This window comes from Taeniopygia guttata, chromosome 2 (genome assembly GCF_048771995.1).
Source record: "Taeniopygia guttata chromosome 2, bTaeGut7.mat, whole genome shotgun sequence".
NCBI classification, from domain to species: Eukaryota; Metazoa; Chordata; class Aves; order Passeriformes; family Estrildidae; genus Taeniopygia; species Taeniopygia guttata.
In genome coordinates this window covers 16546298-16559266 of record NC_133026.1, presented here as the reverse complement: position 1 = coordinate 16559266, position 12969 = coordinate 16546298, and the positions used below count along the sequence as shown (strand labels likewise).

The following is a 12969-nucleotide window of genomic DNA, read 5'->3' as shown; positions in this document are numbered from 1 at the left end:
TCACATGACTCATCTTCATTTTTCCTTTGAAAGGCGTTAACATTTTAGCATGCCCATTGAAAAAAGAAACCACACAGAATCCTATATAAACGACTTCCACAGACAGCCTATTGCTCCTCCCCACTGGGATGATATAAGGTAAGAGTTACATAGCTCCAGAGATGCCAAAGATATGTTTTATGTTTTGATTGGAAGGTCCTGAATTTTCTATTACTTGCTATTTAAGTAATAACTTAGGAAAAATACTTAAAAGTACTTTCATGAGAAAATATTTTGTTGGGCTTTGCAGCTTTAGTTTAGTAGTTACATTAAAATAAGAAATCATAGAAAGAATTGTTGTGTCAATTTTGAATTTACATTATTAATAAAATAGAATTTACTCCTAGAAAGCCAGATTATCATCTCCATATTTTTGCTAGGTGGCTTTTTAATTTTTTCTGACTTTTCCGTTCTTAATGGAACCTAAAAGTAAATTTTTCAAAGTGTCAAGCTGAGCAGTTATTCCTAATTTCATCTTTCAAAGCAAACCTCCAAGACGTGATAACTCTGACTGATGTGTGGGGCTGTGAAACAGCCTCATCTCTGCTTCACTGCTGTCAGTCAGTGACTGAGAAAGGCTTTTGGGACCTGCCGTGCTATCCCTGGGATGGGAAGCTCTCCCCACTGCCAAGAGTCCCCCACAAAACCTTTCTAGAGGAATCTTTTCCTCTTTGTGGGTTGAAAGAAGTCCAGGAGGAGTGCAGGGCTTAGAGCTGGGCATTCTAGTGAGTTCGAATTAGTTCAATTGAACTGATTCTCATCTGACAAGTTCCTTTCTCAGAATCAAGGAAAAAAAAATCATCAGTCAACTCTATCCTGGGGTATTTAATTTGACCCCAAAGAGAATTCTTGTCTTTGCCATCAAAAGAGTAACATTTGTTAGCAGAGGCTAAACAGTAAAAAGGAAGTGTTTGTGCATGAGAAAGTCTGGGGAATTAAATGGGGAATTCCCTCTGAAAGTAGAGACAAGAGGAAAAATATAGTTCAGAGCTCTGGTCACTTGTGGGCAGTGTCCTTTGTCAACACAAGCAACAATAGATCATTCCAGATTAACTAAGTTTTGTACAAGTTTGTGCGTTTGTGAAATGTTCACATTTTAACCTAATATTTATTCAATATTAAATGCATAACTGTTGGACTGGACTGACAGTGCTTCTGTCTTGTGCAGCCCAGGAGATGGAGATCGAGACTGCAGATGAAGTTGCTATTGTTGGAATAGGATGCAACTTTCCTGGAGGTAACTTTGGGGTAAAAGCAAAACAGGCTGTGAGTGAACATTGAAAAGCAGAGTCTTTTATTAATGTTGAAGTGGAGAAAACCAACAGTTGTTGGTTTGTCCCTTAGTTGAAATTGATTCTTTGCTGCTTGTGGGATCTTTTTGAAAGGTGGTGCTGTGGTGGAAAGGAATTAGTTTAAATTTGTTTGCAGACAGACAAACAAACAGAGAAAAGAAGTTGCAGTGCTGGCTGTGGGCAGGGCATTGGACTGCACCTGAAACTCATACAAGTGAGCTGGATGGGTCTGGGATGATTTGAACTTTCTGTGTGTTCACTGGCTGGGTGATTGTGCATTGTTACAGGACTCTACATGCATAGGAACAGGACAGATGAAGGGCTGGACATTCTTATCAGCAATGCCTGTAAAATAAACTGGTTGGGTTTTCCTAAAAGAAAGCTTTTTGCTTTATTACAGTAGGTGGAGTAGATACAGTGAGAGGATAGGGAAATGGGGAGAGAAGGTGGTTAAGGATTTTGTGGGATTCCTTTGCTTGTAGACAAGCAGGGAGGGGATCAGTCATGCTTTTTCATTTTCCTCTCACCAAAGAATGATCACTTCTTTCTGTGGCAAGTCTGCTTGAGCAGCCTGGATTTACATGTGGGAGGTCCTTGTTGCTGATTGTGCATTTCTGAGTCTGCGTGGGGAAGGAAAGCACATCATTTAATCTGTTTTTAACACTTTGTACAACAGGAAGTGGAGTTGACAATTTCTGGAAAGTCCTGGAAGAAGGCAAAAACTGCACTGTAGAAATCCCCCCTGAGAGATTTAATGTCAAGGAGTGGTATGATGCAGATGGTAACAAGCCAGGAAAAATCTGTACAACACGAGCTGCTCTTCTTGATGAGTGAGTCTCTTACCCTGCTGCACCACTGACTTTTGTAGTACTTAGACTATGGGTACAGAATAGTAAATTACAGAAAGGTCAAAAGAGGTGTCTTTTATTTGAATTCCTCACTGACCTAAAATCCTCAGGCTGTAGTGCTTCATTCAAAGGAGAAGTTGGCATGCACTGTTGGAAGTTGGAAGAAATCTTATTGTCTCCTGAAATTTATACTTGGCAGGGTTGAACCATAGGACCCAGAATTACTTTAATGCTTAGTCCCATGTTAGATATTGAATCCTGCTCTGAAATCAAGAAATGATAGAAGGTCCTATAAATCTGATCTTGGGATACAAGATTAAAGTTGGACTTGGTGTTTTGTAAGCATGGGCCTGTTTTGAAGATGCTTTTAAATATAAATACACACAAAGTATTTATGAATGTATTGTTAGGGAAGCATTGGTATCTGTTGAAAACACCTGAGCTGATCCTCTCCTTTTTGGTTTTAAATTGTAAAGCATTGGTCTGTATTGGCTAAGAACAAGGTAGAAAACTTTTTGTGTATAACTTACTGGCAATGGCCAGATTATTGCAGAGGAAGTCTCATTCTGCACAGTCTGCACTGCATAGTCTGAGGAATCAAGTTGGTAGTAGTGCAATAACCATGAGAAAAATGGGTTGGAGTGGGCTCTTAACTCTGAAATGCAGAATCATTGATAAAATGACATATCTTGTGGTGGGGCATAAAACATCTTTGGCTTATAAACATTTTCTTCTGAATTTCATAAATAGGAACTGTGGTCTAAACACCAGTTACTGCTTGTGTTTTCATGAAATTGCAAATAATGTGTACTGTGAGTCTAGAAGTAAATGCATCTTATATACATATGACATATTTTATTCTGCTCTGTGTATTTCAGATTTAATTCATTTGACAACCATCTGTTTGGGATTAATAATATGGAAGCAGAACGCATGGATCCACAACAGAAATTACTGATAGAGTGCACATACAAAGCCCTGGAGGATGCAGGAGTTCCTGTGGAATCTGTCAGTGGCACCAAAACAGGTGTTTTCATTGGTAAGATGAAAATTTCATGGCAAAGAAAGTGTGTTTGAACCTCACAAAGATTGGAGCAATCCTTTATAACCTTTCAATATGTTACCTAGCACTGGATCTAGGCTGGAACTAGACTGGAGATCTAAAGCTACTGTGCTATGGCACTAGTGGTTGCTTTTGGTAGGAATTACCAGGCTACTCTAGAAGTTCATGGTACAATTCATGTATCTCTTTTTGGTGCTCTTCTTCCAGTGGTCAAGCACAGAAGGGGATAGGGAACTGCAAGTGCAACCCAGCCCTTCTTAGGAAAGATGCTCCCAAGGCATGCTGTGATGTTCCACCCTTAAGGGGAAGACCAGATATGTTATTTCTCAGGTCTGCAGGAAACATCTTCTTAGTAAATTACACACTTGGCAAAGAAATTGGAATATTGACCTGCTGTATCAGCACATGGCAGTGGGTTGTGGATAAAGATGTAAGGTGGAAGAAAAGAGGGAAAAGAAGAGATAAATTAAAGAAAGGGAGAGAGAAAAAGAGGGAAAAAGTGATCACCAGTCCTTGTTCCAGTGTTGGTCAGGCCAATGGTCTATGGTTCTGGAGGACCCCCAGGTCTGTTTGGGGTAGCTTTTTATAGATACGCTTCCCTGCCCTGAAGACAAGTTGCTCTCTTTCTATGCAAATTATCATGTCCAGTCCCTTCTTTCAGACTTTTTTGGAAATGCATCAGAGGCTTTGGGGTTCTTGGGTGGTCTTCATCCCCTCCCTCCCCATATTGAACTTGGGTCAATGTTTCATTCTTGTTTCTGTGCTGGTGCTGCCTTTTGTTGATTGATGGGGTCAGAGTGGTCTGAAAGTGGCCCAGCGGAAAAGGACCTGATGGTGCTGCTGGACAGCAGCTGTACATGAGCCGTGTGCCCACATGGCCAAGAAAGCCAGTGGCATCCTGGCCTGTATCAGCAATAGTGTCACCACAGGAGCAGGGCAGTGATTCTTCCAACTGCATATGGCACTGGTGAGGCCACAAGTAGAGTCCTGTGTCCACTTCTGGGCCCCTCAATTGAGGAAGGACATTGAGGAGCTGGAGTAGGTCCAGAGAAAGGCAGCAGAGCTGGGGAAGTGATGTGGGGATCAACATCTTTCACAGGCAACTGAACACAGGATGAAGGGATATGGCCTCAGGCTGTGCCAGGGGAGGTTTAGACTGGACATTAGGGAGAAATTCTCCACATAAGGGGTGACTGGATATGGGAATTGGCTGCCCAGGGAGGTGGTGGAGTCACTGTCCCTGGAAGTATTTGAGGAAAGACTAGATGTCTCTGTGAAGCATAACAAGGGTGTTTATCCAAGAAAAGTGCTGCCCTACCTCCTCATGGTCCTGTCTGATTTTGGCTTTTTTAACCATTCTTGCTTATTACTGACAGACCCTGGCTATCTGACAATCAGTGTTTGACACGTGTACATTAGTCCTTTATCTTCTGGGCTTCTACACAGGCCTACACTTTTCCCCAATATGCTGTTTTCCAGTATTACTTTGGGTAAGGAATTCTGGGGATGAATATCCTTTTAAAGCAGAAGAAATCCTCCTGTGGCCATTAGAGTGGTACCAAGGTGCACTTGTCCAACTGCCTTTGTCAGTACCCAAATAGTTACGGAGGAGATGATACCAGATGCTGGTGAAAGATATTTAAAAGACAAAAGTAGAATAACAGCACATTATTGCTGGTGCAATCTGTGTCTCTTTAAAAAGGAGTTTTCTAGGGGTGTTTGGCTGATGTACCTGTAGGGGAAATGTTTTAGATTACCTTTTAGTCTGAGAGATGCTCTTCCTCCACTGAGGACACTATTCCTTGCTCTCTGAATAGAGCTACTGCACTTTCCACACGTGCTCATGGACTTGGGGATCTACCATGTTTCCAGCACAGTGTTCCCAAAAAGAGAACACAACAGGAAAAAGGTCCTGCTCTTCTTTACTATTTCTTACTGGTTGAAAGTGTGAAAAAAAAAAAAAAAGATAAATAGAGACTATTGATTGTACTTTGTGCTGTGACCTTTAACTTGGTACATCTGAGGAACTGAAGCTAATGTCTTGTACATTTATGTCTGAACTACCCTCCTTGTAACTGGTTGATAAATGTTCTCATAGCTAAACTAAAACAACCTGAATCTCAAAACTGTATCTCAGTCTCAAAGTGAGATACAGGGATCTAAGCAGACTACAGAGATCTTAGCTGCATCATACAGTGAGCTAAGCCATTAGGAAAGGCCATTTCCTGGGCAGGTAGGAATTTCCAATGTTATATGTGTGTGTAAGTTGGGTCCAGGGGAAATTGCTGTGACTTCTGCCTTTGACTTGTGTTGGAGCAAAGCTTCATGACAGGAGCCCTGATGCCATATGATTTCATCTTAACACTGAAAACCAAACCACACCATCAGAGCTGTACATGCCTATTGTTGGCTTGGGTTAACTTGACATGTATCGGATGTTTTCCAGGTCTCATGAATCGAGACTATGGAATCATAACCAGCAGAGATGTGAATGAAATAAATCATTATGATGGTACTGGAACAGCAATGAGCATTGCTGCCAACAGGATCTCTTTCACATTTAATCTGACTGGACCCTCTCTGACTATCGACACTGCGTGTTCATCTTTTCTTTTTGCTCTGCACTACGCCTTGCAAGCCATTAAATCAGGTAATGAGACTGAAGAGGTGCTGGACAATGAAATCAAGATTTCTACGGTTTCTGTCTATCATCAGGGCCATCTCAACATGAATATTTGTTTCTGTTTAACTCCAGGAGACTGTGAGGCAGCAATCTGTGGTGGGGTGAGCTGCATCATCGATCCCCGCACCTTTGTATCTCTCAGTAAAGCCAAAATGATCTCTCCAGACGGCATAAGCAAACCCTTCTCCAAAAAAGCAGATGGCTATGGAAGGGGAGAAGGCTGCGGTGTTGTTTTCCTCAAACCACTGAAAAAGGTAAGATTGCTTGTGAAGCAACCTGAAATAAGACTGGTTGCTTGCCTGAATTTTTTAATCTTCAGCTCTAGTAATGACTATTCCAGAGATGTTTTTCCAATCCAAGTGTAAGACGAATGAAGCATTTCTTTAGAATTTATTATTTCTGTATCACAGGGAAAGGATTTCACATTTAAAAGTTAGCATCATGTTCTAGTTGTTCTGGGCTTTGTTGTGGCTTTTTGTTGTCTTCTTTACAAAGAAAGTGTGAGTTTATTAAAGACAATTTAACTTTTCATGGAACAGGCAAAGGAAGACCACAGCAAAATCTGGGGTGTGATAAACATCAGTGCAGTCAATCAGAACGGCAGGTCCACGACTCCAATCACGAGACCATCTCAAAAAGAGCAGGAGAACTTACTGCGCAGCATTTATGAAAGTCGTGTTGATCCCGCAGTTGTGCAGTACATTGAAGCCCATGGCACAGGAACTGCTGCTGGAGATCCTACAGAAGCAGAGAGCCTGGGCAATGTCATTAGCAAAAACAGGTCATCCCGAGTTCCCATTCTGAAAATTGGTTCAGTGAAAGGAAATATTGGACACACTGAATCAGCTGCTGGAGCAGCTGCATTAATCAAAGTGCTCCTGATGATGCATCATGGAAAGATTGTTCCATCCTTGCATTACTCAAAGGAGATGAGCAGCATCGATACAGAGAAATTAAACCTTGCTGTTGCCACAGCTGTAGAGCCCTGGGAAGGATCTAGTGAGTATGGAAGAGTAGGTGGCATCAACTGCTTTGGATTTGGAGGAACCAATGCTCATGTTGTAGTCAGACAGGTGAAGCAGCCAGAGCCTCTTCCTGCCTTTAAGAAGCCCCTGGAATTAGTTCTGCTGTCAGCAGCATCCCCTAAGTCCCTTCAGATGACAATGGCCGACACAGCTGAGCAGCTGAGCACAAGGAACTCCGTAACTCTCCCAAGCCTGGCCTATACATCTGCCTGCAGGAGAAGCCATGCCAGCTACAGGTACCGAAAAGCGTTTGTCACAAACTCCCTCCAACATTTGCAGCAAGAGCTTAAGTTGGCAGCGAGCACGGAACCTGCCATGTCCAAAGTGGAACCACAGCTGGTGTTTGTGTTCTGTGGCAACGGCGTAACGCTGAAGGAGTTCAGTGAGGCACTGCTGAGCTCAGAGCCGGTGTTCAGACACAAGTGTAAGGAAATAGAAGACCTTTTTCAGCAGCACGCTGCCATCAGCCTCCTGCCAGCAAGCAATCGTAACCCAAAGGACTTGTTGAATCCAGAGCTTTCTCAGCCCTTGCTGTTTGCCCTGCAGGTTGCTGTAGCTTCCCTCCTGAAGCACTGGGGTATTAAGCCCGTTGCTGTTGTTGGCCACTCGGTGGGGGAAGTTGCTGCTGCACATATTGCTGGGTACCTTTCCCTGGCAGATGCAGTCAAAGTGATTTACCACCGGAGCAGGCTGCAGGCAAAGACTGCCAGCGGCAGAATGCTGGTGGTTGGGAACATCCCTGTTGAAGAGATTGCTGCACGCCTGCATCCCTACTCAGGAAAGGTGTGCATTGCTGCTTTCAACAGCCCCATTTCCTGCACCTTGTCTGGGAGTGTAGAGGCTGTGGAAGCTGTCCAGAGAGAGTTAGCTGAAGCTTTCAGACAGAGAAACATCTATCTTCATGTTTTAAATGTTCCAGCGGCGTACCACAGCCCCAGCATGGATGTGATACTCAAGGAGCTGGAGGAGCAGATAGAGCCTTTAGAAAGGCAGAAGGGGGAAATGGAAGTGATTTCAACACTGACTGGGGCAGCTTCATCTGAAAATGACTTTGCACAGGGCAAATTCTGGGCACAGCATACTCGCAAGCCTGTTGCTTTCACACAAGCCATCCAAACTGCAGCCAGAGGCAGGGAAAACGTGGTGTTTGTGGAAATAAGTCCTCACCGAGCACTGCAGAGAAGCATAAAAGAAACGCTAGGGAAAGGCACAAAGGTGTTGTCCTCTTTGCAAACAGATGCAGAATATCAGACGCTCTTCACCCTGGTAGGAAATCTGTTTGAACTGGGATTTAATCCCAACTGGCAGCACTTTTATGATGGGTATCAAAGTGTTCCAGTGGCCATTCCACAATATCAATTTGATCACCAAAAACTCATGAACTGCCTGGATATCCATCGACAAACAAACCAAAGAGGTGTCAGTTCCAGTCATCCTTTGATTTACAGCATAAATAGTGACAACGTGGAGCTTGGCTGCCTGGTGTCCCAGGACACGACACCGTACTTATATGAGCACAAGAACCATGGGGTGGCCTTAGTCCCTGGTGCTTTCTATGTGGAGCTTGGTCTGGCCTCTGTGATGAGCAGGTCAGAACCTAAAGTGCCTCTGAGCACTTGCCAGCTGAGTATCAGTTTTTCTGCGCCGTGTGTTCTTACACAGAATTCCCAAGTGCTGAGTATCAAGCTGAGTTCGCAAAAAGCCATGACAACCTTTGAGGTTCTCTCTTCCTCCAACGCAGTTTATGCTGCTGGCCAAGTGGCAAAGGGGCTTGAAGGAGTGGTGGAAGAAAGTAGCATCTCCTTCCAAGCCATCTATCGAAGATGCAGGTCAGTGATTAGCAGAGAGGAGCTTTATGAAGCACTGTCTCAGGTTGGCTTTCAGTATGGCTCCATATTCAGGCAGCTCAGTGATGTGCATTATTGCCAGGAGCTAAAGGAAGCTATAACAAGCATCAAGGTGAATGAGGAGATTGCCAGAGACATGTACAGCTACTGTATCCACCCAGTGCTGCTCGACTGTTTTCTGCAGATGACCGCTGTCCTGACCTCAAGGACACTGCCGTCCAGAGCAGGCTTTCCTTCCGGGATAGGCAGCCTGGTGGTGCTCCGCCCGCTGGAGGAGGAAATGATGATATACATGAGAATGAGCAAATCCACTGGGAACTGCCTTGAGGTCTGTGGATGCTTTGTGGACAAACACGGCTCAGTTTTGGCTGAGCTCAAGCGAGTTGCCATCACTTTCATGAAGGAATCGTCTTCGAGAGACAATGAGTTTCTGTTTGAAAACAAATGGAAAGAAGTCTCTCTTTCACAGACAATTGGACATCTGGGGTTTAAGCCCAGAGTCCTTGTGTTTGCAGACAAATTTGGGATAGCCGAGCAGCTCAAAAAATACTTGCATCCTGCTTCGAGATATGTTATGTATGAAGGCTGGGAATGCCTTTTGGAAGGGGATACACAGAATAAAATGAGAGCAGAGGTTAAGGATTATGATGAAATTCTCTTCCTGTGGGGAATCCAAAAATTAAACGAAGATTCCCCAAGGAAAGCAGTAGATCAGTTGGCAAAGTGCTGCGAAGCCTATCGTCAGGTAGTGGTGGCACTAAAAGAGAAGACGTCCCGCTGTTCCATCAGAGTGATCACCTACAGAACAACAGCAAGATATGTGGACCACGTTAACTGTGGGTTTGCATTGTATGGCATGACCAGAACTTGTACTGTTGAAGTTCCAGAAATCACATTTCAGTTGATTGACCTCAGCTCCTCCACTTCCCTGGACATCTCAGTGTTAGCAGATGTTCTTGTCAAGTACCAAGGTGGGGACTATCCAGAAGTCTGCATCAGCCAAGGAAGAATTTATGTGTCCGAAATCAGACGCACACCTTGTGTAGATGCAGATTACATCCAACCTGTACGATCTCTCCAGAAATCACAATCATTCACTTTGTTCACTTCTGATCCATACACAGCAAAAGACTTGTCTGGGGAATTATCCACCAGCGCTGCTACTCAGCTTGACAAACAGAGTGTTGAAATTCAAGTGGATAAAATTTGTCTGCACTCAGAAGACTATTTTCCCATTTCTGTTTCTAGCTGCAGCTTTGGTAATACACTGTATTGGAACTCACAGGCAGGAGACAAGCACAGGCTTCTAGCTCTTGATTTCAGTGGCACAGTCACTGCAACAGGCAGTGATGTGAAAAAAGTGAAAGTGGGAGATCATGTGGTTTCATGTTACCCCTCTGCTGCATCATCCAGAGTTCAGATTCCAGGAACAGTTTGTCTCAATGCAAGGAAATTCCCATTCCTCCAAAATGTCCCTTGTTTGTCATACTTCATCATTGCATGGGAAATCTTCACTCAGAGATTACCCAAAGGGAAACATGGCAGAACATTGGGTATTATTACTACAGAGCCATCCTCAGTTTTGTGCCATGTTCTTTCTGCAGCAGCAGAAGAGATGGGTTGGAGAACAGTCCTTGCTAAGCCCACTCCTAACGTGTTCCTGTGTATCAACCTGTGCAATGCCCTTGTTATTCTTCCTCCAGTTAACAGACTGTCTCAGGAGGATCTGGCCCACATGTACTTGCTTAAAGATGTGGTCATTGTGTGTGGCAGTCAACAGTCTGAATGTATCCAGAATGTCAGTGAAATTGATAATGAAAACATCAGCTTTCATATCCTTGCCGTTGCCAGCCTTTTCCGGAAAGCACCTCTAAAGGAAGTGCAGAAGACCGTACATGCCTGGATCAGTTCCATGGATATGAAACAGTTTAGACATCTCTCAGGTTCTGTTTTTCAGCAGACTGAGAACTTTGAAGGGCTAAATTCTGTGATGTCCTATTTCACCTGCACTTCTGTCCCCCTTGCTGTTCTGGGAAGGCAGAAGGACATCAGTGTGCTTTCAGATATCCCGCTGTACGAGCCCCAGAAGCAGCTGTTCAAGCAGAACGCTGTTTATGTAGTAGCTGGGGGGCTCACCGGACTTGGCTTTGAAACAGTGAAATTCATAGCTGAGAATGGAGGAGGGTGCATTGCAATTCTCTCCAGGAGAATTCCCAGCAGTGAGAAGCAAGAAGAGTTAAGGGCTTTGCAGCAGCAGTACAAAGGGAGCAAAGTAGTGTCTGTGCAGTGTGATGTGGCTTCGACCAGTGATGTTGAGAAAGCTTTCCAGTCCATTGCCAACACCTTTGTGGGGAGTCCGATCAAAGGCGTGTTCCAAAGTGCTGTTGCTTTACATGATGGCCGCCTTGAAGTGCTGAAGCTGGCTGACTTTCATAAAGTGCTGAGCCCAAAAGTAGCAGGGACCCTAAATCTTCACTGGGCTACCAGAGACCAGGAGCTTGACTACTTTGTGTGCTACTCCTCTGTTACTTCCTTTCTGGGCAATGCCACTCAGACGAACTATGCAGCTGCAAACTCTTTCCTGGATGTCTTCTGCCTCTACAGGAGGAACTGTGGGCTTTCAGGCCAGGCCATTAACTGGGGTGCGTTGAACCTTGGCATTCTCCTCAACCAAAACCACATTCAGAGCATTCTGGGATCCAAGGGCATAGACATTCTGCAAGTACATGAAATTCATGACTATCTCAGGAAGACCTTGCTTATAAACAATGCACACCAAGCTGTGGTCAAATTGAACTTTCAAGCTTTGTATCATCATGTTTTTACTCAGATTACTTCTCTCAAAAGTCGCTTCATATCACTTATTTCAGAAGATTTCAAGATCAAGATTGAAACATTTGAGGAAACTGAAGTCCCAGATGCTGCCTTTCTCAAATCTGAGGACTACATCACCTCATTGGTGAGTGACCTCACAGGAGTGAACGCAGAGGAGCTAACCATGAATACACCACTTTCCTCTTTGGGCATAGACTCTATGTTAGCCATGACAATTCAGAACCGTGTCTTTCAGGAGCGAAAGGTGGACATACCCCTTGTGAAACTGCTTGATCCTCACACAACTCTGTCAAGTTTAGTGGTAGTGTTAGAAGAAAGAAGCGATGCAAATGGAACAGTTGAAAACAAGAATGCTGTGATTGAAAATGCAGAAAATGGGAGCTGGCTATAGGAATCTTCCCAATCAGGAATTGTGTAACTTTGACAATACTCAGTCCCTTTGTAGCATGTCAGAATGTGTAATTGCAGAACATCTGGTGATGCTGAATGTACTCATCTGCACGGACTCAGAAAAACCCACACCAGGCTCTTCTGCCATTATTCTGCTAGCTGTGTTAATTTTGGTCAATTGTTTGACTTTTCACTTTCATTGTCTTTCACCTTAATTTTCAATATTTTTAACTGGAAATAAGTTGGTAATTTCCTACACATTTTATTGCACATTGCATTTTTAAAATTGTATTCAAGTTTTGATGAAAATGCTATCTTTGCACCTCTAAACGGTAAATATACACATAAAGGTGCATAAGCTTATCAGCATTTTTGTCATATTCTATTGTTAATATATCATTATTTTTTTAATATTACCAAATCTTTATAAATACAGGCATCTTCTTGAAAGTCTGATGTTGCCAATTTCAAAAAACGCTAGTGTTTTGCTTATGTTTTCAAAAATATTAACAATTTACCAATTGTTACCAATTGTGAATCATACAGAAAAGCAAATGCTTTTTATTATGAATTAACAATTTTTAATGAAAACCCAAATAAACAGGAGTAGCAAAATGTTTTAAAAAAAACCCTGAAGTATATTTTTATCCGATTTGATTTTTTTTGTCCATTATCTGCTCTCCTGCTTCAAAATTTTGTAACCGTAATACCTATCCTGCTTTTGTTCCAGTGAGAAAAAACAGACTCTTCCTCAAAGACACTGAAGAAAACTTTGTTTATAGTCTTTTAATATGGGAATAGTATATTGTATTATTTCTCCCTTTTCTCCCTAATTCTGATGAGTTGTCCCTTGCAGATCTGGTTCTGTTCTCCAGTGTGTGGAGTATCCATGGTCTGTGAGGTCCCCCTGAAATAATGTGATCTCTAGGCTGAAAAGTTCCCTTAGT

The 12969-nt window shown here is 43.1% G+C and overlaps 1 protein-coding gene across 1 annotated transcript; it reads left to right on the top strand.

The window, feature by feature from the left end:
• Positions 1–814: 814 nt before the first annotated feature.
• On the top strand, positions 815–12651 carry LOC100222288 (uncharacterized). The gene is made up of 6 exons (XM_030264458.4): positions 815–1276; positions 2008–2161; positions 3058–3218; positions 5689–5892; positions 5998–6179; positions 6465–12651. The coding sequence occupies exons 1-6, from the start codon at positions 1162–1164 to the stop codon at positions 12021–12023; spliced, it is 6375 nt and encodes a 2124-aa protein (XP_030120318.4). The 5' UTR covers positions 815–1161; the 3' UTR covers positions 12024–12651.
• The last annotated feature ends 318 nt before the right edge of the window (positions 12652–12969 follow it).